We start from the raw sequence: 27,671 nt of genomic DNA, 5'->3' as shown, positions 1-27,671 counted from the left end.
ACTGTATTTAAAAGAAACTTTTTGGCTTGAGCAAGCTAATTTTCTGGCAGAATGCTGAAAATGTCACCTGGTTGCTCCAAGCCATACAGTAAGGTTCTGCAAGAAAGAGATGAGCTAAAGAAACACCTGGTCATTTTATAAGCAGAATCTAGAGAAAACAGAGAGGAACCAAGACTTCCTGGTTTGGAAAATAAAACTTCATACAAAGATCTAATCAAGGGTATGGCTGTTAATCCCTTTCTTAAGATCTCCAAAAGAGCTAAGGGCAGTGTCTAAGTAGACATTTTCAGCTTGACAAAAGGGCTTTTAGGAAGTTCAAGGGCAGGATCCCACAGAATTCTGATCTCTACACAGTAGTGATTCATCTAGAGAGCAGTCACGTCTCACTAAACAAGTGTGGGTGTGGGTTTCAGAGCATGGAATCAACCATGCCAGACATGCAGAATTCCCATCAAGTTTTACAGAGGTTTCACTGGCCCAAGAGCCACCAGCCCAGCACTGGGAAGGCTCTGTGTCAGTGAGGGGACCCTACACCTTCTGCTCACTTTCCTGGACTCCCCCTCTGCCAGGGGGACAAGCCCAGGCTGTCCTGCTGATGGGTGAGAGACCATGTGGTGCAGAGCACAGCTGTCTTTGTTTTTTCAACAAGATGGCAAAGCCGAGATAAACAATCAACAATAGGATTATTTCTTTCATCATCTCCCCAGTCATGGCCCTACCACTACCATCCCCAGCGTAGAGATTCAGGTTTATGTCCTGAGATATTGTAAGCCCCTCTACCCTGCCCCTGGGCCTCTATTTCTTCTGCCAGACCATCCATTCAGTATCATCATGCTCTCCATATGCCAGTAAGTACTAACTGTAATAATGGTGACCATGTCATCCATTCTTGGAAACCACCAGTGGCTACCCCAATCCCTAGTATCAACTCTCCTCCAGACAACAAAAGCCCTTCACAAACATAACCTCTCCTCTGCTGTCTTTTCTTCTGCAATTCTACCAGAAAATATCCAGCCTCTTAGGACTCTAAAATAACATGCTCATTCCTATTTCCAAGACTGGATTCACAATGTTTCCTCCCACCAAGAGGCTCTTCCACCTTATCCTCTCCCTATCACTCTTACCCATGCTTTGACCCTATCCCCCTGTCATGGGCCTTTCCTGACGTGCTACCAGAAAGAGGTCTTTCGCTTCTGATTTCTACAGCACTTTCTATATATACTTTTTAAAGAGTCATCATATTGTATTCCTACTAAGCTATTTTGTGTATGTATATTGTGTGTGTATATTCTGCTTTTTTGAAAGTCCACACACTGTCATCTTTTAAAAAAGCAGAAATGAAATCTTTCTTATCAATTTTCAGTGAAGTCCTCTCAATGCTCAGCACAAATTCATAAGCATAAGTTAAATATATCCAGAATCTTCATTAAATCCATAGGAATAATACTCATTTATTTAGAAATAAAATTTCACTAAGAAAATCCTTGAACATAGCTCATTGTTTTCTTTATATATGCTCAAACAAAAGTATGTACTTAAATTTAAATGAAAACTGTACAATTTATCTTATGCAAAATACATAATTTTCACATTAAAATACAAACCCTCTCTGAAATAAATCCACATTGTAGAACTTGTTTAGCTCCACGGAGAATTCTACCATTGCTTGAACTTCAGTCATTTTTAGTTTATACTCAGAAGACAAATCTGGTAACAGCACCTTGGTTAAAGTAGGGGAAAAAAAATCATGAGAAGCACAAAAAAAATGCCAACTTACAAAATCACTAACATTAAACATATTTCAGAGTATGATATGCAGGCAGGAAATAAAAATGAAGACAATTCATTTAGTGCTCCTAACTTAGCTTGATCCGACTGTACAGCACCAGAATCTATACATATGTACTCACTATACATATGTACTAAGGAAATACTAAACAGCACTACCCTAGAAGATCTGCCCTGTTTGAATGCTTTTCTAAGATTTGTTTCTCTTTGTGACAACTATGTGATAATAAATAATACAGCAAATTGTTCAAAGTAACTATTGACTTTATCATAGGTAAAAGGTAACTTTTTAAGAGAAAAATTAAGTTACCTAATTATTCTCTTCTAGTTCTACACTGCACTTCACATAAAGGCAACTCAGAGTCAAAAAAAGAATTATCATTCTTTAATTTCCATTTAAATTTATGAAGCTTCTTCTCTGTCAGGTGAAGTTCTTAAATGACTACTCACTTTTTAATTAAAAACAATTTCCCCCTCATTACAAAAGTCTAAAGTGTTCATTTTCAAGAGGTCAAAAAGAGAGAGACAAGCAAAAAAGAAAACATTTATAATTCTATCCACTGAAATACATACTTTGGCATATTTCTTTATATTTGTATATACATATTTGTACAATTTCTATAAAAGTAGGATCAAATTATGTATACATTTAATTTAATCTGCTTATTTCATTTATTTTTACCAATATCTATGTTAATAACTATTATACCATGATGTTATAATTTAAACAATCTCCTATTGTTAGGTATTAATAGTTTAATAGTTTCCATCTTCACACCATTTCAAAAAGCATCACTGCAATCATCCTTATCAATAATACATACTTTAAAAAGCAATTTGATGTAGTAAGAAAGTGTTGAAAGACAATTCTGAGAGTCCTTATGTTTCTGCATGTCTTGCAAGCAGAGACACTGACTGCCTTTATTTCAGACTATTTTTCAAGGACACATGTTTAGCAAAGCGTCAGGAATCAGGGACAGTGTCTCATTCTGGAGTAAAGGGCAAATCTTTTTACTGTCCAGTGTGATAAATATTAAGTCTCCTCTGAAGCATAAATCAGCAAGCTCACTGTCCTTCACGAAAGATTCAGGTCCCTCAGCTCAGGCGTCCTCTCATGTAACAGGCGTCCTCTCATGTAACATAAACTACTCTTACGCAGGCTGCCTCGTACTCCAGCCACTGCTATTGCCCCGCATATAAACTGTCCTTTTCTCTGACCCAGGAGGAGTCTTGAGTCTTCTGCTGACATCCATGGTGCTTGGGAAGGCGAACTTGTTACTTGCAAGTGGGATAATATTGACCCTTCGCATTTCTTAAAACAGTTCTTCATAGAAATCTAGCAAATATTTTGATTATGAATTGAACACAAAAGAAATGCCATCGTCTTACCTCTGCTGATCAAAACTTCATTTTAATATCATTAAATAACCAATGCTGCACTTCCAGTTAGTGATTCTTGCTAAAATAATAGTGCTCCCCCTATGAGAAAGAAAAAATAACATCTCAAACAAGAGGCATACAAATGTCCATTTTAAGGAAACCTATGCTTTGTTACTTAGTACTTTCAGTTTATCCAGAAGATCCATATCCTCCATAAGGCTTAGGAATAAGGGTTAGAAATTTGTTGTCATTCAGTTTCACACATCAATAGTAACTATTATCTTTGTTATGATTCACCTGTGTACACTTCAAAGTACAATAATAAATAGAGGAGTATTTTCTTAGTTCAGTGGTTCAGAAACAATCCTCATGAATACCCAAAACAGTATAAGCTTTTCACTTTTTTAAGAATTTTCTGTTTATTTATTATTTTTGGCTGTGCTGGGTCTTTGCCGCCGTGCGTAGGTTTTCTCTAGTTGCAGCAAGTAAGGTCTACTCTCTAGTTGCAGTGCACGGGCTTCTCACTGTGGTGGCTCCTCTCACTGTGGAGCACAGGCTCTAGGCATGTGGGCTCAGCAGTTTTCACACATGGCTCAGCTGCCCCACAGCATGTGGAATCTTCCCGGACCAGGAACCGAGCCTGTGTCCCCTGCACTGGCAGGTGGATTCCCAACCACTGGAACCACCAAGGAAGTCCTAAACTTATCAATGTTTAAGATGCAGAACTCACCATTTTAAAATATGCCATTCCCTTGGTAGAAGAAATGATTTTTGAAACTTCACACACAGATAAATAGAGAGATATGAAACGTGTGTGTATATACATACACACATATGCTATGAGCTATTTAAAATATTTTGACAAAAAAGGTGCCTGGATATACTGTGGATAGTTTTTTTTTTTCCACACTCCAAATATTTATTGCTTAAATTTAAAAAAAGTCTTTTGCCTTTGGTATAATTATTTTAGGTACTAAAAATGTTAGAATGAAGACCACATTCACACTTCTTCATAGATTTTTTTTCTTTTTTCCATCATGTATATATAGACTTTACCACCTTCCTTAATTGTTAAAGCTTAATAATCAAAAGATTTTTATAGTAACTATTTCTAAGGAGATCAAAATGATACTGCCTTTATATATTTCCTGTTCATGGAAGTAGTCTCTTCTCTAAGACAGCTTCTCCTGTACATATATTCTTGTGTTCTAGCCCTGCCTGTGTGTCAAGTTTGGTTAGGTCTCTATGCCTTAACTTACTCAGAAATAAAATAGGTATTCAATCATTCAAACATTTATTGAACACTTACTAGAAGCTAGCAAATGCAAGAGGTCAAGGCCCCTGAGGTAAGTTCCCGACATCTCAAAAAGCTCACTAACCACCAGGAAGAGATTAATATAGACTAAGTACAGCACAATGATTAAAACAAGGCTTAGGATCTGAGTTCAAATCCAACATTTTGGTAGTTTACCTCTCATGTCTTCATTTCCTTCAGGGAACATAGCATCTCTATCACCTGTATCAGTAGGCCTGTTATCTGAGCAAGAAATATCTTTTTTCCTCATTTATACCATTTCACTTTTGTATCCCTTTACAGCAGCTTTTTCTTCAATACAGAAATTAATACCAGAATTAGAGAACTGTCATAACAAAATTCTAAAATATGTGGCACTGGCTAAGTCACTGGGTACCAGGCAACAGAGTAACAGGCAAAACCATTAAGAAAATAATGGTGACCCTGGTTATATTGGAGCAAAACATGCCAGAAACTGCTGCCGACAATAACTTACAGAACGTGGTGCCCATAAAAACCTCAGAACTTCAAGGTAAGAATATGAAAAGAACCACAACATTCATGTGTGCCAGTGGTTCTTTGCTGCCTTTATTCAGGCAAGAACTGGCCAGTTGGCAACGAAAGATGGAAGGAAATAGAGTAGAAATGGGTCCCTGTAGTCAACTCCTTCAATATCTGCATTATTAGGAGATAAGATTATTAGTACTTTTCCCAAAGACTTCTATTAAGACATTTTTTTCAAAACAAACTTTTTATTGAAGTATAGTTGATTTAAAATGTTTTCACTTCAGATATACAGCAAAGTGACTCAATTACATATATATTCCTTTTCAGACTCTTTTCCATTATAATCCCTTACAAGATATTGAATATAGTTCTTTGTGCTATACAATAGGTCCTTGTTATTTATTTCATATATAGTGGTTTTTATATCTCCTATCCCAATCTCCTAATTTATTCCTTTCTCCTCAACATTTCCCCTTTGGTTAAGATAAATTTGTTTTCTATGTGAGTCTATTTTTGTTTTGTGAATAAGTTCATTTGTATCTTTTTTTTTTTTTTTTTTTTAGATTCCACATATAAGATATATCATATGATTATCTGTCTTCCTCTATCTGACTTACTTCACTTAATATGATAATCTCTAGGTTCATCCATGTCTGCAAATGGCATTATTTCATTCTTTTTTATGGCATCACCAAGTCAATGGACTTTGTTTGGAGTTTGGGTAAACTCCGGGAGTCGGTGATCAATAGGGAGGCCTGGTGGGCTGCAGTCCATGGGGTCACAGAGTTGGACACGACTGAGCGACTGTACTGAACTGAATATTCCAATGTATATATGTAACACATATTTATCCATTTATCTGTTGATGAACATTTAGGTTGCTTCCATGTCTTGACTACCGTAAATAGCGCTGCTATGAAGAGTGAGTTGCATGCATCTTTTCAAATTAGAGTTTTCATCTTTTCCAGATATATGTGCAGAGTGGGACTGCTGGATTATATGGTAACTCTATTATTTTTAAGGAAACTCCATACTGTTCTCTATAGTGGCTGTACCAATTTACATTCACATCAACACTGTAGAAGGGTTCCCTCTAATCCATGCCCTTGCAAACATTTACTGATGATGGCCATTCTGACTGGTGTGAGACAATACCTCATTGTAGTTTCTTTCTATTTTTCACTGAAGCATAGTTGATTTACGTTGTGTTAACTTCTATGGTACAGCAAAGTGACTCAGTTAAACACACATACATCCACGGTTTTTTGTTATAATTTATCTCAAGATAATGAGTATTATTTGTTCCCTGTGCCATACAGCAGGACCTTGTTGTTTCTCTACCCTGTATGTAATCACTTGCATCTACTAACCCCAAACTCCCAGTCCATCCTTCCCCAAGCCCTCCCACTTGGTACACAAATCTGTTCTATATGTCTATAGATAAGTTTAATTTTAAATTCCACATATAAGTGATATATGGTACGTGTCTTTTTCTGACATACTTCACTTAGTATGGTAATCTCTAGTTGCATCCATGTTGCTGTAAATGGCCTTACTTCATTCCTTATGCTGAATAGTATGTCATCATATATATATGTATATGTATACACACATATATATTAATATACACACACATACCATATCTTCATCATTCATTCATCTGTCAATGGACATTTAAGTAGTTTCCATGTCTTGACTATTGTAAACAGTGCTACTACAGAACATAAAGATGCATGTATCTTTTTGAATTATAGTTTTGTCTGGCTATATAGCCCAGGAGTGAGATTACTGGATCATATACTAATTCTATTTAGTTTTCTGGGGAACCTCCAGCCTGTTTTTCATAATTGCTGCACTAAGTTGCCAATCAGTGGGAATGCTTTCTCCACACCCTCTCTAGCATTTGTTATTTGTAAACTTTTTAATGATGGTCACTCTCATCAGTATGCAGTGGTATTTCATTGAGGTTTTGCTTTTCATTTCTCTAATGGCTGACAATGTTAAGATCTTTTCATTTGCCTATTGGCCACCTGCATGGCTCCTTTGGAGAAATGTCTATTTAGGTCTTCTGACCGATTTTTTTTTTTTTTTTTGCTGTATCATATGAGTTGTTTGTATATTTTAAAATTAGGCCCTTGTCAGTTGCATCGCTTGCAAATATTTTCTCTCATTTTGTAGTTAAATCTTTATTTTTTTATGGTTTCTTTTGCTGTGTAAAAGTTTCTAAGTTTGATTAGGTTCCATTTGTTTATTTTTGATTTATTAGAGTGTTTGGTCTGTTTTACTCTAGGAGTTTTATAGTATCCAAACTTACATTTAGGTCTTTAATCCATTTTGAGTCTATTTTTGTATATGGAGTTAGAGAATGCTGCAATTTCATTTTTTTACATGCAACTGTTCAGTTTTCTCAGCACACTTATTGAAGAGACTGTTTTTTCTCCTCTGTATATTTTTCTTCCTTTGTCATTGATTAATTGACATAAGAGTAAGGGTTTATATATAGGTTCTCTATCCTTTTTCATCAATTTATATGTCTGTTTTGGTGCCAGTACCATACTGTTTTGATTACTGTAGCTTTGTAGTATAGTCTGAAGTCAAGGAGTATGATTCCTCCAGCTCTGCTCTTCTTTCTCAAGATTTTTTTGTATATTTGAGGTCTTTTGTGTTTTCATACACATCTTAAAATTTCTGTTCTAGAAAACCCTAACAATGCTACCAGTAAACTAATGGAACTCATCAATGAATTCAGTAAAGTTGCAGGGTACTAAATTAATATACAGAAATCTGTTGCTATTTCTATAGACAAAAGTGAACTATCAGAAAGGAAAATTAAGGAACAATCCCATTTATCATTGCATCAAAAAGAATAAAATGCCAAGGAATAAACCTACCTAAAGAGGCAAGATCTGTACTCCAAAAACTCTAAGACACAGATGAAAGAAACGCACATCAACAAAAACAGATGGAAAGATATACCATGTTCTTGAATTAGAAGAATCAATATTGTTAAAATGACCTAAGGCCATGTACAGATTTAATGCAATCCTTATCAAATTACCAATGGCATTTTTCACAGAACTTTTAAGACTTCCTGATGAAACAAAGAAGTACAGCACTGTGGATAAGATTATATTAGGGTGCTGCCATCCCACTCAGCAATGCCTCCTGTTTCAGATGCCTTCAAGACAAAGATAAAGTGCTGAGTGCACAGGAAAGCAATAAATAAGTCAGCAGGAAAGAACTATTTTGCTATAGTCACTGGCACCAGAACTGAATGGAGACAAACACAAATGAACCCTACTATATTTTTGAGAGAACTGTATTTGTCAAAGATATTAAAAGCTAACCTGCAAACACCTATGACTGTGTAACTTGCAGGATGGCAAGCCTACCATAGCACAAAGCTAACTATGAAAACTAGATGCCTTCCCAACTGGGAAAATTTTCAATACAAACTTCAGATGTGATCATGGAGGTTAACATAAGGAAGAAACACCCGGAGAGCAAAGACAGGGGTCAGAGTACAATGAATATAGGCATTCTTACCAGAAGAGCTGCTATACCATTACTGCCCAGCATTACCCTCAACCAGTGACTTCTCTCATTGTTTGCTTACCCAAATGGAAAATTTTATTATTCTTTTCCTGTTTTTGATCCACCACTATATGTCAGGTGTATGTGGGAGGGGCAAGGGAGGAACAGTAACTGTGTTTTGTCTCCAGGTCACTGGACTTGCAGATCTAACAGGTGGATCTGCTCTCTCAGTTGGATTAATATAACAGTACAATGGATCCTGGATTGTCTGTCTCCTTCGGCAATGGGAACTGGAGTATTTTCAACAGGCAGGATGAACGATACACATGGATACTTCAGTAGGTGAACTGCAAGACTGTGGTTGACAACTTGTCATTTCTGTTTTCTTCTTTTCCTGCTGAATGATGAGCAATCCTGAGATAACATTTCCCAACCAGCCCTGAGGCAAGTGTGGCCAATCCACCCTTTCTGTGGACTGCAAACTGAAGTCCGCAGACAGATATGTAATGTCTACCTCACTTGTTTAAAAGGAAATTCTTGGCTCTGGATTTCATTGCTTCCTTTTTCTACAGGCTGGAATACCTTCTTAATAGTGATCTAGTATCGACCACACAGATTCAGACAGAACTCTGAAAAATGGTAAAACAGAAAGATGGAAAAATTCTGGACTCTGGAATGGTTTCATAGAGTACAGACGTCAAATTTATCTAGACTGCTCAGATTTTCGTTTTATAACTCTTTATCACAGCAACTGTACCTAACCTATACCCTAAGTAATATGTCTTCCCTTCAGGCTATTTTCAAAGAAGCAGGCAAATGATCCTTTATATTACGTATGTTAATTAATAATTATATATTACATACAATAACAATAAAATAAAATGCTATATGACAATATACATGATTTGAAAATAATTCAAATCGTCTTTCTTCCATTCCAAACCCCCAATGGCTTCCCACCATGTTCAGTAGCACTACCTTACAATGGCCTATATGACAACCTTACACAACCTGGTTCTTCCAACCACCTCTCTGACCTCATGTCCTAAGTTGGCCCACTCCAGTCACACTGCTTGCTATTTCTCAAACACACCAAAGAGATTAATGCTTCGGGGCTTTTGCAGTTTTGCAGTTGTTGCCTTGGACACTCGTCCCTCCAGGATATCCAAATGACTCACCTTTTACCTCTTAGTCTTGATTCACTGACTTCCCTGGTGGCTCAGACGGTAAAGCGTCTGCCGACAATATGGGAGACCCGGGTTTAATCCTTGGGTTGGGAAGATCTCCTGGAGAAGGAAATGGCAATCCACTCCAATTTTCTTGCTTGGAATGGAAATCCCATGAACAGAGGGGCCTGGTAGGCTACAGTCCATGGGGTCACAAAGAGTCGGGCACAACTGAGCGACTTCACTTCACTTTCTTGATTCACTGAGTGACACAAGGCTGTGATCCATGGGATCAGTTTAGTTAGTTTTCTGTGATTCTGGTTTTCATTCTGTCTACCCTCTGATGGATGAGGATGAGAAGCTTGCGGAAGCTTCCTGATTGGAAGTATTGGCTGTGGTGAAAATTGGGTCTTGCTTTGGTGAGCAAGACCATGCTCAGTAACTCTTTGATCCAATTTTCTGTTGATGGGTGGGGCTGTGTTCCTTCCCTGTAATTTGGCCTGAGGTCAAACTATGGTAGGGGTAATGGTGAATTTCTGCAAAAGGACTTAGGTCAGCACCCATGGCTCATAGGACTGTTGTAGTCAATGATACTGACCCCGTGGCAGGCCACTGTCAACTCACATCTCCACTGGAGACTCCTGGACACTTTTAGGCAAGTCTGGCTCAGTCTCTTGTGGGGTCACTGCTCCTATCTCCTGGGTCCTGGTGCATAAAAGGTTTTGTTTTATGCAGACTCCAAGAGTCTGTTTCCCCAGTTCTGTGGAAGTTCTGTAATCAAATCCTGCTGACCTTCAAAGTCAGATTCCCTGGGGATATGCAGTTCCTCTGTTGGATCCCTAGGTTGGGAAATCTGTTGTGGAGCCTAGAACTTTTGCAACAGTGTGAGAACTTCTTTGGTATAATTGTTCTGATCACATGGATTACAGCCTTGTTTAACTCAATGAAACTCTGAGCCATGCTGTGAAGGGCCACCCACGATGGATGGGACATGTTGGAGAGTTCGGACAAAACGTGGTGCACTGGAGAAGGGAACAGCAAACCACTTCAGCATTCTTACCCTGAGAACTCCATGAACAGTATGAAAAGGCAAAAAGATATGACACTGAAAGACGAACTCCCAAGGTCAGTAGGTGCTCAAGATGCTACTGCAGAAGAGCAAAGAAATAGCTCCAGAAAGAATGAAGAGGCTGAGACAAAGTGGAAACAATGTCCAGTTGTGGATGTGACTGGTGGTTAAAGTAAAATCTGATGCTGTAAAGAACAATACTGCACAGGAACCTGGAATGTTAGGTCCATGAATCAAGGTAAATTGGAAGTGGTCAAACAGCAGATGGCAAGAGTGAATTTTAGGAATCAGTGAACTCAAATGGACCAGGATAGGCAAATTTAATTCAGATGACCATTATATCTACTACTGTGGACAAGAATCCCTAAGAAGAAATGGAGTAGCCATCATAGTCTTGGGTGCAATCTCAAAATGACAGAATGACCTCAGTTCGTTTCCAACGCAAACCATTCAATATCATAGTAATATAAGGCCTTGCCCCAACTACTAATGCAGAAGAAGCTGAACGGTTCTGTGAAGATCTACAAGATCTTCTAAAACTAATACCAAAAAAAAAAAAAAGATGTCCTTTTCATCATAGGGGACTGGACTGCAAAAGTAGGAAGTCAAGAGCTACCTGGAGTAACAAGCAAGTTTGGCCTTGGAGTACAGAATGAAGCAAGGCAAAGGCTGACAGAGTTTTTTCAAGAGAACACACTGGTCATAGCAAACACCCTCCTCCAACAACACAAGAGAAGACTCTACACATGGACATCACCAGATGGTCAATACCAAAATCAGACTGATTTTATTCTTTGCAGCCAAAGATGGAGAAGCTCTATACAGTCAGCAAAAACAAGACTTGGAGCTGACTCTGGCTCAGATCATGAACTCCTTATTGCCAAATTTAGACTTAAACTGAAGAAAGTAGGAAAAACCACTAGACCATTCAGGTATGACATATATCGAGTCCCTTATGATTACAGAGCAGAAGTGACAAAAAAGATTCAAGGGATTAGATCTGATAGACAAGAATGTCTGAGGAACTATGGACAGAGGTTTGTAATATTGTACAGGAGGCTGTGATCAAAACCATCCCTAAGAAAAAGAAATGGAAAAAGGCAAAATGGTTGTCTGAGGAGGCCTTACAAGTAGCTGAGAAAAGAAGAGAAGAGAAAGGCAAAGGAGAAAAGGAGAATATTCCCATCTGAATGCAGAGTTCCAAAGAATAGCAAGGAGAGATAGGTAAGCCTTCCTAAAGTGAACAATGCAAAGAAATAGAGGAAAACAATAGAATGGAAAAGACTAGAGATCTCTTCAAGAAAATTAAGAGATACCAAGGGAACATTTCATGCAAAGATGGGCACAATAAAGGACAGAAACCTAAAGGCTGGGACCTAACAGAAGCAGAAGAGATTAATAAGAGGTGGCAAGAATACACAGAAAAACTATACAAAAAAGATCTTACATGACCCAGATAACCACAATGGTGTGATCACTCACCTAGAGCCAGACATCTTGGAGTGTGAAGTCACACGGGCCTTAGGAAGCATCACTACAAACAAAGCTAGCGGAGATGATGGAATTCCAGCTGAGTTATTCATATCCTAAAAGATGATGCTGTGAAAATGCTGTACTCAATATGTCAGCAAATTTGGAAAACACAGCAGTGGCCACAGGACTGGGAAAGGTCAGTTTTCATTCTAATCCCAAAGAAGGGCTATGCCAAAGAATGTTCAAACTACTACACAGTTGCACTCATTTCACATGTTAGCAAAGTAATGCTCAAAATCAAGCTAGGCTTCAATAGTACGTGAACCAAGAACTTTCAGAGGTTCAAGCTGGATTTAGAAAAGGCAGAGGAACCAGAGATCACATTGCCAACATCCACTGGATCATAGCAAAAGAGAGATTTCCAGAAAACTCAAGATAATTTTTTTCAAGAAAATTCCAGAAAAACATCTACTTCTGTTTCATTGACGATGCCAAGCCTTTGACTGTGTGGATCACAACAAAATGTGGAAAACTCTTCAAGAGAAGGGAATACCAGACCCACCTTACCTGCCTCCTGAGAAACCTGTATGCAGGTCAAGAAGCAACAGTTAGAACCAGACATGGAACAGACTGGTTCCAAATGGGGAAAGCAATACGTCAAGGCTGTATACTGTCACCCTGCTTATTTAACTTATATGCAGAGTACATCATGCAAAATGCCAGGTGGATGAAGCATAAGCTGAAATCAAGACTGCCAGGAGAATTATCAATAACCTTAGATATGCAGATGACACCACCCTTATGGCAGAAAGCGAAGAGGAACTAAAGAGCCTCTTGATGAAAGTGAAAGAGGAGAGAAAAAAAGCTGGCTTAAAACTCAACATTCATCCATATGGCAAAACCAATACAATATTGTAAAGTTAAAAAATAAAATAAAATATATTTAAAAAAAAAAGAAAAAAAAAAACTCAATTCAGAAAACAAAGATCATGGCATCAGGTCCCATGCTGCTGCTGCTGTTGCTGCTAAGTTGCTTCAGTCGTGTCCGACTCTGTGCAACCCCATAGACGGCAGCCCACCAAGCTCCCCCGTCCCTGGGATTCTCTAGGCAATGACTTCATGGCAAATAGATGGGGAAACAATGGAAACAGTGACAGACTTTATTTTCTTGGGCTCAAAAATCACTGCAGATGGTGACTGCAGCCATGAAATTAAAAGACGCTTGCTCCTTTGGAAGAAAAGCCATGAAAAACCTAGACATCCTAGAAAGCAGACACATTACTTTGCCGACAAAGGTCCATATAGTCAAAGCTATGGTTTTTCCAGTACAGATGTGAGAGTTGGACCATAAATAAGTCTGAGCAGGGAAGAATTGATGCTTTTGAACTGTGGTACTGGAGAAGACTCTTTAGAGTCCCCTCAATTGCAGGGAGTTCAAACCAGTCTATCCTAAAGGAAATCAATCTTGAATTCTCACTGGAAGGACTGATGCTGAAGCTGAAGCTCCAATACTCTGGTCACCTGATGTGAAGAACTGACTCACTGGAAAAGACCCTGATACTGGGGAAGACTGAAGGCAGGAGGAAAAGGGGACGACAGAGGACGAATGAGATGTTGGATGGCATCACCGACTCAATGGACATGATTCTGAGATGGTAAAGGAGAGGGAAGCCTAGTGTGCTGCAGTCCATGGGGTCACAAAGAGTCAGACATGACTGAGCAATTGAACAAAAATAATTTCATAAATATTAACTACTATTATTTTTATATTTAAATCGAATCAACTTGAAGAAAGGAATTATTACACTGATAAACTGAAAACAGACATGAATGAACAAATCTTTATGATAAAATTAATTACCAGTATAAAGTAATTTCCTTCACTTTTCCTCTCATATCTTGCTGCACTTTTTGTTCTTTAGTTGCTGCCTAATTTTTCTCAATTTATCCCTTTTTACTGACTATTCCCTAAGTGGAAACATACAGTACATGTACAGATACATACAGAGTAATACTAATAAATCTATTTTTCATCCCCCCCCGCCAAAAAAAAACCCAAAAAGAATTATTTTTACACATTGATAGAAGAAAAAAATTCAAAGAAGAGACTAAAGGAAATGGAGAGTAAACAAAAGAGAAAGGAAAGAGAAATTCAGAGGACTCTCAGAGTCTAGGGGCTCTATGGGACTCTCTCCTATTCCCTGTTTTACGGGAAGGACTGCCACTCAGCTCGACACAGTCCTGGCTAGCCCAGCATGATCACAGGCTTCTAAATTTTCAAGTAGAAACTGAAAATGTTTTTTCTAAGAGTTTTCACCTAAATTTCTCCTAAATTTTAGATGTTGCCGACTAGTTAAAAAACAAACACAAATAAAACAAGCAAACAAAAGCTGTGCAGTTAAAATCAAATTCTTCTACAGGGCAAATTCATTTCAAGTTTGTAATCTTCGACTTAGCATAGGTTTTCATGCCACTCGGTTCATTAGGCAAAGATCTTTCATCAAACAGGGAAGTTCTGGCCTGTTTTCTCTCAAGAGTAAAAGAAGCTCAAAGAGAGGACTTCTTTCCTTTTACCCAGACGTGCCTGGGAGACTTTCCACCGTCAGGAACTCCCTTCACCATGGCCCCTTTCACAGTCCGCTAGCAGGCTCAGATCTGTCACTTTCACCTGAGCTTGTGAAGCTGTAGGAACCCTGACTTAATCTGAGACTGATCATCTGCTCTATTATCTTGGCCCTGGCAAAGTAGCCTAAACAGAGCAATCTGAGAGGTCTGTTCAAGTAGGCCCCTGGGTCATTTCCAAGGTCCCTAAGAAAGAACTTAGCTAAATAGACTATAACGCTCAACCCAAAGAAGCCACAGGGGAACCTCAAACAGGAACTGCCCTGATACGAAACGAGAACCATTCGCTGAATGGCTCTGAGATCTGAGGAGATACTTCTCTGACAGTCAAACCTGACAATCCCCTTATAATACCTCAGGGAAAGGCAGACTGCTCCCAAAGAAGCAAGATCATCTGTTGGTCTGAAAGACAGTTGGGCCCTCAAGAGCCGGTCCATCCCACACCACGGCCACGAGCCACACGTGGTCAGTAATTTGATTTAGTGCACAATCAAAACTCAACTAGTATGACTGAAGAAATGCATTTAAAATTTTTACTTTTACATTTACATCCAAACACTGAAGCAGTGTAAATATTTTTTAATTAAACATAACTTTATTGCAGACAGGACTGTATTTTACTTAAACTGTTACAGATGTAGTTACTAATTGAGATATGCTGTAGATGTACACACTGGGTTTCAGAGACTTAGTACACAAAAGAATGTAAATATCTCATTAACGTTTTTTATACTGACCACCTCTTGAAATACAGAGAAGAGAACGGCAACTCACTCCAGTATTCTTGCCTGGAGAATCCCATGGACAGAGGAGCCTGACAGGCTACAGTCCATAGGGTCACAGAGAGTCAGACACGACTGAAGCAACTTAACATGCGTGCATCTTGAATAATATTTTGCATATATTGAATTAAATAAAATATATTATACAAATTAATTTTATCAGTTTGTTTTTATTTTTAAAAATGCAGCTCCTTGGACATGTTTTATTACACATCTCTCTCAGATTTCTACTGGACCTGAGCCTAAGAATGCCAATCCATCCCCCCAACCACTAGAGTGCACAGTAACTGTCCCCAAAACAGTGCTGGGTGCTTAAACACTTGGCCTAGCTTCTAAGACCAGGGCTGTTCACTTGCATCGGATCAGTTGAGACCTCCAGTATCTGCAAGGGGAGTCCAGGCATGGATATCTGGAAAAATATGGAAGATGCTCCTGTACCACCCACGCCATCCTGAAACAACAGCTAACCATTCTGAACTTAGCCTGAACTCCTGATTGTTTCAGAAACCTAAAAAGAGGACACGGACATGTCTGAAACTCAGAGGCACAGCTCAGAGGTTCTTAAAATAGACTGGAGACCACAGGCAATGATGAGATCCTGTCTCAGAAATCAAAGAGTGAACAGCCTTGACTCTTGAACTACAAACCCAAAATAGATATCTTGAGGATGTTCCTTCTCCTAAAGCTGAGGGTAAACAAGCTAAACAAATTGGAGATTCCAGACACTCCCTTTGTCAACCCAAGAAATAAAGGGGCCACTTCTGTCGATTATGAAGCCAATGGCTCCAGCTTCTAAATCCCATTCCCAGGTTAGCAGTCATGGGACAAATGGGTTCAGAGCCTGTAATACTGACAGTCCAAATAATAATGTCCAGCTGTATGCAGAAGTTAGGTACTAAAGACACCATATAAGGCAAAAATCACCTATGGACCCACTTATCTGTAGAAAACCTCCACATTAGCAATCAACACATCATTTCTTAATGAGTAAAGCACATTCATTTTTTTCTTTCAGCTTTAGGGAAAAAATTCACTAGTTTTTCAGATGAACACTATATAATGTAGTAAACTTGCACTTAGGAGCCAAAGTGTACAAAAACCTACATGTCTTTAAATGTTCACACTCAATGTAATGAGATGCTCACATTCAGACAGACACACAGGAACTGAAACCAAGTGAGGGAACATCAAGTTAAAGTCCAACCAGATAAGGGGCTCAACACTAGGCCAGACATCTAGGGACTGAGAGTGACATTGGGATCTGGGACCAGTGAAGGGAAGGGCATCTAACCTAACATGCACGTTTCAATTACAGTTTGTTAAATAGGAATACAATGGAAACAAAGAGATCTTTTAGATCCTAAGATCATTAGATCCTTTTAGAAGGTTAACTCAATCCATTTAATAATAGTCAATTTTGGGTCCATTCTGGGGGGGAGGGGGGTTTTCTCCCAATGAATAAGCAGGAAGCCCCAAAGAAGGGCACCCCATAAGCCTTCAGAATGCTGTTCTCATAACTTTGTGCATAATAAAATATTTCTGTAACATCCAAGTTCTGTGTGAGAGTAGGAAGATCCATCTCTTGGACAAAGTATCCTCAGCCACCACCTTTCCTAAGTACCACTCACTGAGGCCACAGCAGAACTCCAATACACAAAAGTCAGGCCCTTCAAGGCCCTCAAGCCTTTGAGCTAACCTTGATCAAGTCAAACCAGACAGCCATAAACTGAGAATAACCAGCCAGTGACGTCTAAAGAGTTGTACACCTGTAATCCTGCTATCTGGTGTAACTCTGGCCACCTAAATTGATTAAGTCTGCATTGGTTGGTTCAGTCTAAATATCTGGCCTATAGTCCTGTTTCTGGATTTACATTCAGTTTCCTTTTGGACTGACTGAGGTCTTGATACCCTGATCAGCTCTGAAAGCTCCCTCTTTCTGGAGCTAAACACACTATGCCACTGGATTACATCCTACTCTAAAATGGCCAAGTCACCTGGCACTCTCCTGACTCAGAATCACCATCACTCAGGTGGCTTTTAACCTTTTTGCCTTCACAATTATTCACATATGCAACACCCTTTCATCAGTAACATCTCTCATCTTAAAAGGTGATTTACAATAAAGAGGAGCTTAAAAGAATTGCTATGAATAAAGGGGACATGGAAAGTAAGGAAAATCACTGGTCTAGAATCTTTTGCTGTCATTTAATCACTCAACACAATAAACTCCTGAGGGCCATACACCATACTGCACAAGTTATATTTAGAAATATTTAAGAAAAGAAGAGAGTACTAAGTTCTTCTCTTCTGGGGTGAGGGTAAGAGGGAGATCTTCCAGAGGAAAGATAAGCAGAAAACCTTGACAAACTATATTTTAAAAAGCTATATGTTTCCCTGTTGATACCAAATGTAGACCAAATAGCAGTATCAAATACAAACACTGAGAACTTTTTGGAGCTCTTACTTTTATACAAGTTGCTCTTATTAACATCACTTCATCTTATTCTCATATGAATGAAAGACCTATTATTATTCCATTTTACAGGTGAAGAAACTAAGGAGCAAAAAGTTTACACAACTCATCCAAGGTCACACGGTTAGAAAACAATGGAAAAAGCACAAAACCTTCAAAAGTGTCAAACTTCACAGCCTATATTTAAACTTATATAATTCTAAAGTCTATACCTTAATTGTTTTAGGAAACAGATTCAATAGTAACAAGCCATGAAATAAATATGCCCCTACTAAAAGAAAACCTGAAATCAGAATGCAATGCTGATTTAAAAAAATACACTTGATAAATTAACTATATTCTGTTTTCCTAACACCCAAAAAAGATGTCCTTTTCATTATAGGGGACTGGAATGCAAAAGTAGGAAGTCAAGAAACACCTGGAGTAACAGACAAATTTGGCCTTGGAATATGGAATGAAGCAGGGAAAAGACTGATAGAGTTGTGCCAAGAAAATGCACTGGTCATAACAAACACCCTCTTCCAACAACACAAGAGAAGACTCTATACATGGACATCACCAGATGGTCAACACCGAAATCAGATTGATTATATTCTTTGCAGCCAAAGATGGAGAAGCTCTATACAGTCCGCAAAAACAAGACGAGGAGCTGACTGTGGCTCAGACCATGAATTCCTTATTGCCAAATTCAGACTGAAATTGAAGAAAGTAGGGAAAAGCACTAGACCATTCAGGTATGACCTAAATCAAATCCCTTATGATTATACAGTGGAAGTGAGAAATAGATTTAAGGGCCTAGATCTGATAGATAGAGTGCCTGATGAACTATGGAATGAGGTTCGTGACATTGTACAGGAGACAGGGATCAACACCATCCTCATGGAAAAGAAATGCAAAGAAGCAAAATGGCTGTCTGGGGAGGCCTTACAAATAGCTATGAAAAGAAGAGAAGCGAAAAGCAAAGGAGAAAAGGAAAGACATAAGCATCCGAATGCAGAGCTCCAAAGAATAGCAAGAAGAGATAAGAAAGCCTTCTTCAGCGATCAATGCAAAGAAATAGAGGAAAACAACAGAATGAGAAAGGCTAGGGATCCCTTCAAGAAAATCAGAGATACCAAAGGAACATTTCATGCAAAGATGAGCTCGATAAAGGACAGAAATGGTATGGACCTAACAGAAGCAGAAGATACTAAGAAGAGATGGCAAGAATACACAGAAGAACTGTACAAAAAAGATCTTCACGACCCAGATACTCAAGATGGTGTGATCACTGACCTAGAGCCAGACATCCTGGAATGTGAAGTCAAGTGGGCCTTAGAAAGCATCACTACGAACAAAGCTAATGGACGTGATGGAATTCCAGTTGAGCTATTCCAAATCCTGAAAGATGATGCTGTGAAAGTGCTGCACTCAATATGCCAGCAAATTTGGAAAACTCAGCAGTGGCCACAGGACTGGAAAAGGTCAGTTTTCATTCCAATCTCAAAGGCAATGCCAAAGAATGCTCAAACTACCGCACAATTGCACTCATCTCACATGCTAGTAAAGTAATGCTCAAAATTCTCCAAGCCAGGCTTCAGCAATATGTGAACCGTGAACTTCCTGATGTGCAAGCTGGTTTTAGAAAAGACAGAGGAACCAGAGATCAAATTGCCAACATCCGCTGGATCATAGAAAAAGCAAGAGAGTTCCAGAAAAGCATCTATTTCTGCTTTATTGACTATGCCAAAGCCTTTGACTGTGTGGATCACAAGAAACTGTGGAAAATTCTGAAAGAGATGGGAATACCAGACCACCTGATCTGCCTCTTGAGAAATTTGTATGCAGGTCAGGAAGCAACAGTTAGAACGGGACATGGAACAACAGACTGGTTCCAAATAGGAAAAGGAGTTCGTCAAGGCTGTATATTGTCACCCTGTTTATTTAACTTATATGCAGAGTACATCATGAGAAACGCTAGACTGGAAGAAACACAAACTGGAATCAAGATTGCCAGGAGAAATGTCAATAACCTCAGAAATGCAGATGACACCACCCTTATGGCAGAAAGTGAAGAGGAACTCAAAGCCTCTTGATGAAAGTGAAAGTGGAGAGTGAAAAGTTGGCTTAAAGCTCAACATTCAGAAAAGGAAGATCATGGCATCCGGTCCCACCACTTTATGGGAAATAGATGGGAAAACAGTGGAAACAGTGTCAGACTTCACTTTCCTGGGCTCCAAAATCACTGCAGATGGTGATTGCAGCCATGAAATTAGAAGACGCTTACTCCTTAGAAGGAAAGTTATGACCAACCTAGATGGCATATTGAAAAGCAGAAACATTACTTTGCCAACAAAGGTTCGTCTAGTCAAGGCTATGGTTTTTCCTGTGGTCATGTATGGATGTGAGAGTTGGACTGTGAAGAAGGCTGAGCGCCGAAGAATTGATGCCTTTGAACTGTGGTGTTGGAGAAGACTCTTGAGAGTGCCTTGGACTGCAAGGAGATCCAACCAGTCCATTCTGAAGGAGATCAGCCCTGGGATTTCTTTGGAAGGAATGATGCTAAAGCTGAAACTCCAGTACTTTGGCCACCTCATGCAAAGAGTTGATTCACTGGAAAAGACTGATGCTGGGAGGGATTGGGGGCAGGAGAAGAAGGGGACGACAGAGGATGAGATGGCTGGATGGCATCACTGACTTGATGGACGTGAGTCTGAGTGAACTCCGGGAGCTGGTGATGGACAGGGAGGCCTGGCATGCTGCGATTCATGGGGTCGCAAAGAGTTGGACACGACTGAGCGACTGATCTGATCTGATCTGATCTAATCATGAAATCTTCAAATTCCTCACACCCACAGATACAAAATCTGAAATTTAAAGGCACTGACATCTCCTGTGTGTGTGTGTGTGTGTACTCAGTTGGGTCCAACTCTTTGCAACCCCATGGACTGCAGCCCACCAGGCTCCTCTGTCCATGGAATTTTCCAGGCAGGAATACTGGAGAAGGTTGCCATTTCCTCTTCCAAGGGATCTTCCCGACCCAGAGATGGAATCTGCATCTCCTGCATTGGCAGCCAGATTCTTTACCACTGCGCCATTGGGAAGCCCTACTATCTTCTAATTTCTTAAAAATCTGGGTTTAAACAGTTGAGTTTAATAATAGAGAAATATATATTACTTCTTATCTTAGAACTGACACTTAAGATTAAGGAGCACCCTCAGAACACTATTAATTTTGGATAACTGTGTTAATATGAGAAAATCCATAGAAAAACAAAGTGTAAACCTAATGTAGAAAGAACATCAGTAGCCTCTGACATCACTTTGATGGATGACTTACTTCAGGAAGCACAGAAAGCAGAGGTGAACCCCTCCTGCTCATTATGGGACACCTAATAAAAGGCGCCCCAGGGAGGGCAGGGCTATTTAAGAGCAGCTCACGTCAATTTCTCATGCTGTTCATATGCCATCAAATACACCTGACAGTGACACAACACAGAATGTCTTTGAGTATGTCATGTTATTATATACCTTAAAAATCCCGGAAGAGCCCAAAGAACCAGAACTAGTCCCTCCTTTTAACATGAAAAGAAATTCATTATTTCACAGTCATTATCTGTTACCCAGTTCCGGGATCTGCCCAGCACCTCTCAAAATATTTCATCAACAGAGAACACAGCTCAGAACTCAAAACAAAAAGTACAATCCTCTGTCTAAAAAATATTTCAAGAAACAAACAATGTTTTCTTAACAGGAAATGCTTTCTTCAGTATATCATTAACTTGGTAGCAGATAGACCTGGATTCTAATTCAGACTCTCTAAGCCTCAGTTTTCTCAAATGGAAAAGATTTATAATTTCTACATTAAAAGGACCTGACACTTTTCATATTTCCATTAAGATAAAAGAGGCTCATTGTTATTAAATTTAGAACATCACTGACAACCAAGTATGAACCTATTAAAAAAATGGGAATCTTTAAAAATAAAATGGTAAAACCCACTGTGAAGATATTTCACTATATTCCTTCTGAAAAATCCAGACCTGCCTAACAACTTGTGCTTCCCAACTTCTCTGAAAATCCACTGGGCCCATTAGGAATGCTTTTTCTGTACTACCACTTTGCTTCTTACTCATATTCATTTCAAAACCTCCTTCCTGAAAAACAACTCAAGGAAAAAAAGGAAACAACATTACTCACTTCAGACATATGCTCCCATCTCCATTCATTTATTTAAACACACAATAGAACATATCACAAAACTCACTTTTAATCATTCTTAATACTTCGAATCAAAGGAAATCCTTGCCTTTTCTATCCCCTAAAGAATCTCCACTCTCAAATGTCTATATCTACAGAACACAAAGATAAACTGTAAGACAACAGAAATTCATGGAAGTTACCAAAACATTGTTAACTTTAAATTTTCAGTGTCAAATTCTGGCAAACATACTGAATGTGGCAGTGTTTGTTTCACTGCATATGAAGATTCATCTAAACTAGTCCACGTTTATAACACATGCTACTAAACTTTTCACTTAAGTCTGAAACTAAAAAAAAAAAAAAAACAACTAAATTGCAGTGATCTAGGTAATGGTACCCCACTCCAATACTCTTGCCTGAAAAATCCCATGGACAGAGGAGCCTGGTGTGCTGCAGTCTATGGGGTGGCTAAGAGTCAGACACGACTGAGCGACTTCACTTTCACATTTCACTTTCAAACACTGGAGGAAGAAATGGCAACCCACTCCAGTGTTCTTGCCTGGAGAATCCCAGGGACGGGGGAGCCTGGTAGGCTGCTGTCTGTGGGGTCGCACAGAGTCGGACACGACTGGAGCAACTTAGCAGCAGCAGCAGCAGGAGGATTTAAGCATTCAATTTTACTCTTACGACATAGTCTAAAAGAGACAAAAACTAAGTGTTTTATATAGCAATTTTTGTCTGTGGTGGCCCTAAGCATGCTTAAATGATGAGGGTTTACTTTGGTTTTCAAAGATTAGTGGGTAGCCACTTGTTTACTCATATATTGTAAGGAGAGACACTGGAGGTACACAGGTTAAGTGACTTCTACAAATTAATGTCATGAGTCATCCTAAGAGTGTAGATCCTCTGACATCCAGCCATGTGCCCATTGTCCGCCACGAATCTTTATTGTCATTTCTAAGAGCACAGAATCAACTTACTATAAATACTAACAAGAATGTGTAAGCATTTACTTTTTTAATAAATAGTTACCTAGAAATAGAAGGACTCGCCTTTGAAAGACGGGAAGATTTCCTTCAGAAGCAGCAGTTATCTCTACCTGCACTGGAAAAATCATTTTAAAAAATCTTAAAAGCTGAGTTCATCACCTCCTACCATACACAACAACTGCTGCTTCTTCCAAAAGAGGTGTGGTTTCACAACATCAAGTTCTACTTTTATACTAATATCATGTCAAATAAGAAACTACACATTTTTGCCTTGGTGCTTCCCTTCTGTACTATAGAAACAGAAAATTTCAATTCCTACCTGACACAGAAACATAAAGAAGAATTTACTGTTTGTGGGCTGCTTTGAGATTACAGAATGAAATACATAATCCAGTTGCTCCTCGGCCCTAGAATAAAGGCAAACTTCACTGAGAGTGACTGCTTCAGCAGATGCCTTCAAAATAAGATCCTACAATGTTATTTATATAGAGAAGTTTTTTATAAGCCAAATTTTGATCACAATGAAATGGAGAAAAAAAACCCTCCCCAACTGTTTATAAAGTTCTTTTACCCAATTCACAAATTTAATACTTCTGTCCCCTTACTAAATTTCTCCTTTAGTAAGAACACTAATTCCCTAAGCTAGTAAAAACTGTTAGCACTTAGTGCAGAGAACAGAGACCATCACAAAAATGATGCGGTCAACTGCAATGGTAAATGTACAAAACATCAAATTAGTAACTAATTTTTTGATAAATTTCACTTAATATTCGTTCTTGGACAATTGTATTTCCTGGAGGACAATAAAATCTCCAAAATTTAACCTTAGGTCTGGAGGTTAGCCTTTATATTTTCACCAAGCCTCTCCTCAAGTTGCTTCTTCTTGACATGTCAGGTAAACACAATTCTTGAAAATTAAAGGTTCGATCAGTTAAGTGTAACAGGTTACGGCTACTGTCACTCCTGTTGGTACTTCCAGTCCGTGAAGAAAGATTTCATGAAACTGTCAACTGAACTAAGGATACTGAGGAGTTACCTAGTTTAGGTAGAAAGTAAAAGAGACTAGAACTCTTCAGAGATTTCATAAAAAGTAAAATGGACAGGAGTTAAGAGACTCGACCTATGCAAACGAGAAAACAACAAGTTTTAGTGAGGAAAAAAGATCAAGGTTCGAGAGTTAAGGGTTGGGGACAGGATGGAGAGAGGCGGGAGGACAGGGAGGGACCGTCAGACGGAGAGGCGGTGAAGTCGGGGCAGAGAGGAAGGATTCGGGGCGCCGGGGCCTCCGAAGATGAAGTCCTGCGCCGAGAGATGCTGAAGCAAAACCCTGTCAGAAGCTAACGCAAGACGGGAAAGGCGAAGAACCGAAGAGGGGAAACGGACAGACAGAGCCAAGGGAGGAATGACAGAGGGAGCGGAGAAGGGAACCGGCTGCGAGCGAAGAGCCGGCCTGGGGGCGCCCAGAGGAGGGAAGGGACCCAGGGGCACCCCGCCTCCCACGGAGGGGCCGCCGGGGATGAGGGGCGCGGCGCGGCAGGGAGCAAGACGCGAGGACGGGCAGGGGGCGAAGAGCGGCCGGGGGCTCGGGGGCCGCGCGAGGGTCGGGCCCGAGGAGCGGCAGGCAGCGCGGCTCCACAGCCCGAGCGCGCCCGCCGGCCGTCCCCGCCGACCTTCAGCGGCCCGGCGCCGGCTCCAACCCGGAGCGGCCGGGAAGGGCCGGAGCCGCGAGCGGGGACCGGGCGCAGAGGAGGCCGCTCCCCGCCCGGCCGCGGGGAGGGGACACGAAGAGGGTCGCGGGGGTCGCGGCCCGGGACGGCCGGACGTCGAGCGCTCACCTCTCGCCCGGCTCGGCCGCCGCCCGTCGAACCGAGGAGCCCGCGGTCTCTGTGGAAGGAGGCGGCCCCGCCCGGGTCAGCACCATCCCGCCGCGGGCCCCTCACATCGCCGTCGCAGCACCGCAACCTCCGCCGCTGAGGAGCCGGCTCGTAACCGCCGCCCGGCGAGCTGCCCCGCGCGGCCAGCGAGCATGCGCAGTGCGCCCGTGCCCGAGGGAGCGCCGTGGGCCGCGCTACCTGCGAGCCACAGGTCCCGGCCACGGCCCCGCCCCCTGGCCGCCCTGCCGGCCGCGCCCTCCCCTCGCCAGGCGAGGCCCCGCCCTCCCAGGCCTGCGCCCCGCCCCCCGCGCGCGGTGCGCTCCAGGGCCTCGGTTCCAGACCCAGCGCAGACTGAGATTTTGAGAGCTGTGTCCACCCTATCGGGCTCAGGCTCCCAAACTCCCGCGAGAACGGGAAGTTGGCGTCAATAAAAGGCGCTGGCCCCCGGGACGGGCCGGATTGCGGGCGTGAGGAGGCTGAGAGCTCGTTCTCGGGATAAGAGGGAGGGCGAGGAGAGCGATTGCTGGGCTGTAGTTCTCGCTTTGTCATTTATTTTTCCCTCTTCCTCACCTTCTGCCTCCAGTCCGGGGTGAAGAGCCTGGTCCTTAAGCAGTAGGAGGGGAAGGGACAGCTGCCGCTTCGGAGGGGGGAGGGGGGCGGCGCTCAGTTGCTGCCTTTGAGGGGAGGTATCTGCGTTGCTATGGTTACTGCTTGGCGACGGACGCCTGAACGTAGCTTTTCGATTCCCTTGACGGATCCCGAGAAGTATAATCCTTTGCTTCATTCTCCCTAGTTTCTGAACCTTTTGTGGTGCGGAAAGCTAAGTGTGTTACAAAAGCAAAGTTGAAAAGAAGGAAGTTGCGGCTGAAGCGAGTGTTTTACAATTGTGGGTGTTTAGTGGTGATGGCGCTTAATAACACTAAACTGCACTTTTTAAAGTGGTTTAAGTGGTGGAGAGGGACGGATAAATTCGGCATTTTTGAGTAACAGGTACATACCATTATATATAAAATAGATAACCATTAAGGACATGCTGTATGGTACACGGAATTATACTCAGTATTTTGTAATAATCTGTAAGGGGAACGAATCTGAACCACTTCACTGTAAATCCGAAACTAACACCATTGTAAGTCAACTATACTTAAAGAATAAAATTGGTTAAAATGATTGTATTTTATGTTATGTAATATAACAATAAAGATGGATTGCAAAGAAAAAGGTTTGTGCACCAATTTGGGAATAAAACCGATGCCTTGTAGTGTCGGACATTTGGGGGACAGGTTTTGAATATAGTTTAACCTCTGGTTTTTCTTCATCTTAGTATATGTTGTAAACATGCTTAAAAGTGCCTTTTTGTCCTATGATAACCAGTACATTAGTATTTACATGAAAGGCTTGCCATTGTAGTTCCTAATCACTGTCTTCGTAAAAAAAAATTGCCAAATAGTGTTTTACTGTCCTTTTACATAAAAGTTTGTTTTGTGATTTGAATGTAACCTCACAATTGAAAGCCTTTTTCTATTTTTTTTTTTTTAGTTCTTTCTTAGGAAAATATACTGAATATCCAATTATTTGCAGTTCCATATCTATACTTTCCTTAAACTTCACCCTGTGCCAAGATTCCTTCTCTATTAATGTATTCTTTTTGTTTAAATCGCATTTTAAAATCATCTGTGTGCCTGAGTGCACTAATCTTGGAGATTCCAACATGAATAAAACAGAACGTGGATGCAGTGTTTATGAAACTGCCTCATAATGTGATGTGTGTAGTGTAGAGATGCATGCACAAGGAATTACTGGAGCTCAGAATAGGATTAATCCAATTTAGGTTGGGAGAAGTTATGAATCAAGAAAGACTTCCAGGAGGAAATGATTCCAGACAGTTAATGCAGTGGAATATATGTGTGTTTGAGGGCAGAGTGTGGTAGGGAGAGGTGTGGGGAAAAGGATTGTTTGAACAAAACCATACAACCAGAAACTGATGTTTGCACAGAATGAGATTAGCAATTTTGTGCCACAATTTGGGGGTATGAAGCTAGAGAAGCAGGCAAAGTTCAGATCATGGTGCCCCTTTAAAGGATTTCAAGGAAAGATCAATTTAACTAGTATTTTCTCATTACTTATTCAATGTGTGCCAAGCACTGTGCTAGTTACTAGGATGCAATGAGGAGTGAGTCACTCCCAACTCTCAGGGAGTTTACAATCTAATAAGGGGACACAGGTACTTCACAAGTCAAAACATTGTACCAGAGTTAAAATTGGGGTAGGCAGAGGTCATCTGGGAGCCCACAAGAAGAGCTCCCTTCTAACTAACCTAGAAGGTTAGACAAGACTTCTGGAAATGATTCGTCAAGAGAAAAATATAAAATACTCTCTTAAAAATTAGAAAATATTTATCTCCTGACATATTATTAGAGTGCAGAATGCCTTGATCTAGGTGTCAGATTACCTGGTTCAGGTTCTAGCTCTGCAGTACACTGATCTGAAGAGTCTGTATAATCTATGTAATCCTAACTTCTCTAGATCTCAGTTTCT

General features: G+C 40.4%; 1 protein-coding gene across 4 annotated transcripts in view; it reads right to left on the bottom strand.

Annotated features, from left to right (window-relative positions):
* FAM135A (family with sequence similarity 135 member A) overlaps positions 1–25,346 on the bottom strand; it is a 156,756-nt gene extending 131,410 nt beyond the window's left edge. For 2 of the 4 annotated variants that reach the window (XM_070795679.1, XM_070795680.1), the window contains exons 1-3: positions 25,095–25,344; positions 3,178–3,267; positions 1,605–1,720 (exon numbers count right to left, since the gene is read on the bottom strand). In XM_070795679.1, coding sequence (XP_070651780.1) covers positions 1,605–1,681 — 77 coding nt within the window. In that variant the 5' untranslated portion in view covers positions 1,682–1,720; positions 3,178–3,267; positions 25,095–25,344. Of the gene's footprint in view, positions 1–1,604; positions 1,721–3,177; positions 3,268–25,094 lie in introns of all 4 variants that reach the window. The other 2 variants (XM_070795677.1, XM_070795676.1) reach the window with 2 other exon arrangements.
* Between the last annotated feature and the right edge of the window lie 2,325 nt (positions 25,347–27,671).

This window comes from Bos indicus, chromosome 9, assembly GCF_029378745.1.
Source record: "Bos indicus isolate NIAB-ARS_2022 breed Sahiwal x Tharparkar chromosome 9, NIAB-ARS_B.indTharparkar_mat_pri_1.0, whole genome shotgun sequence".
Lineage (NCBI taxonomy): Eukaryota > Metazoa > Chordata > Mammalia > Artiodactyla > Bovidae > Bos > Bos indicus.
This window is presented reverse-complemented; position numbering and strand designations above follow the sequence as displayed.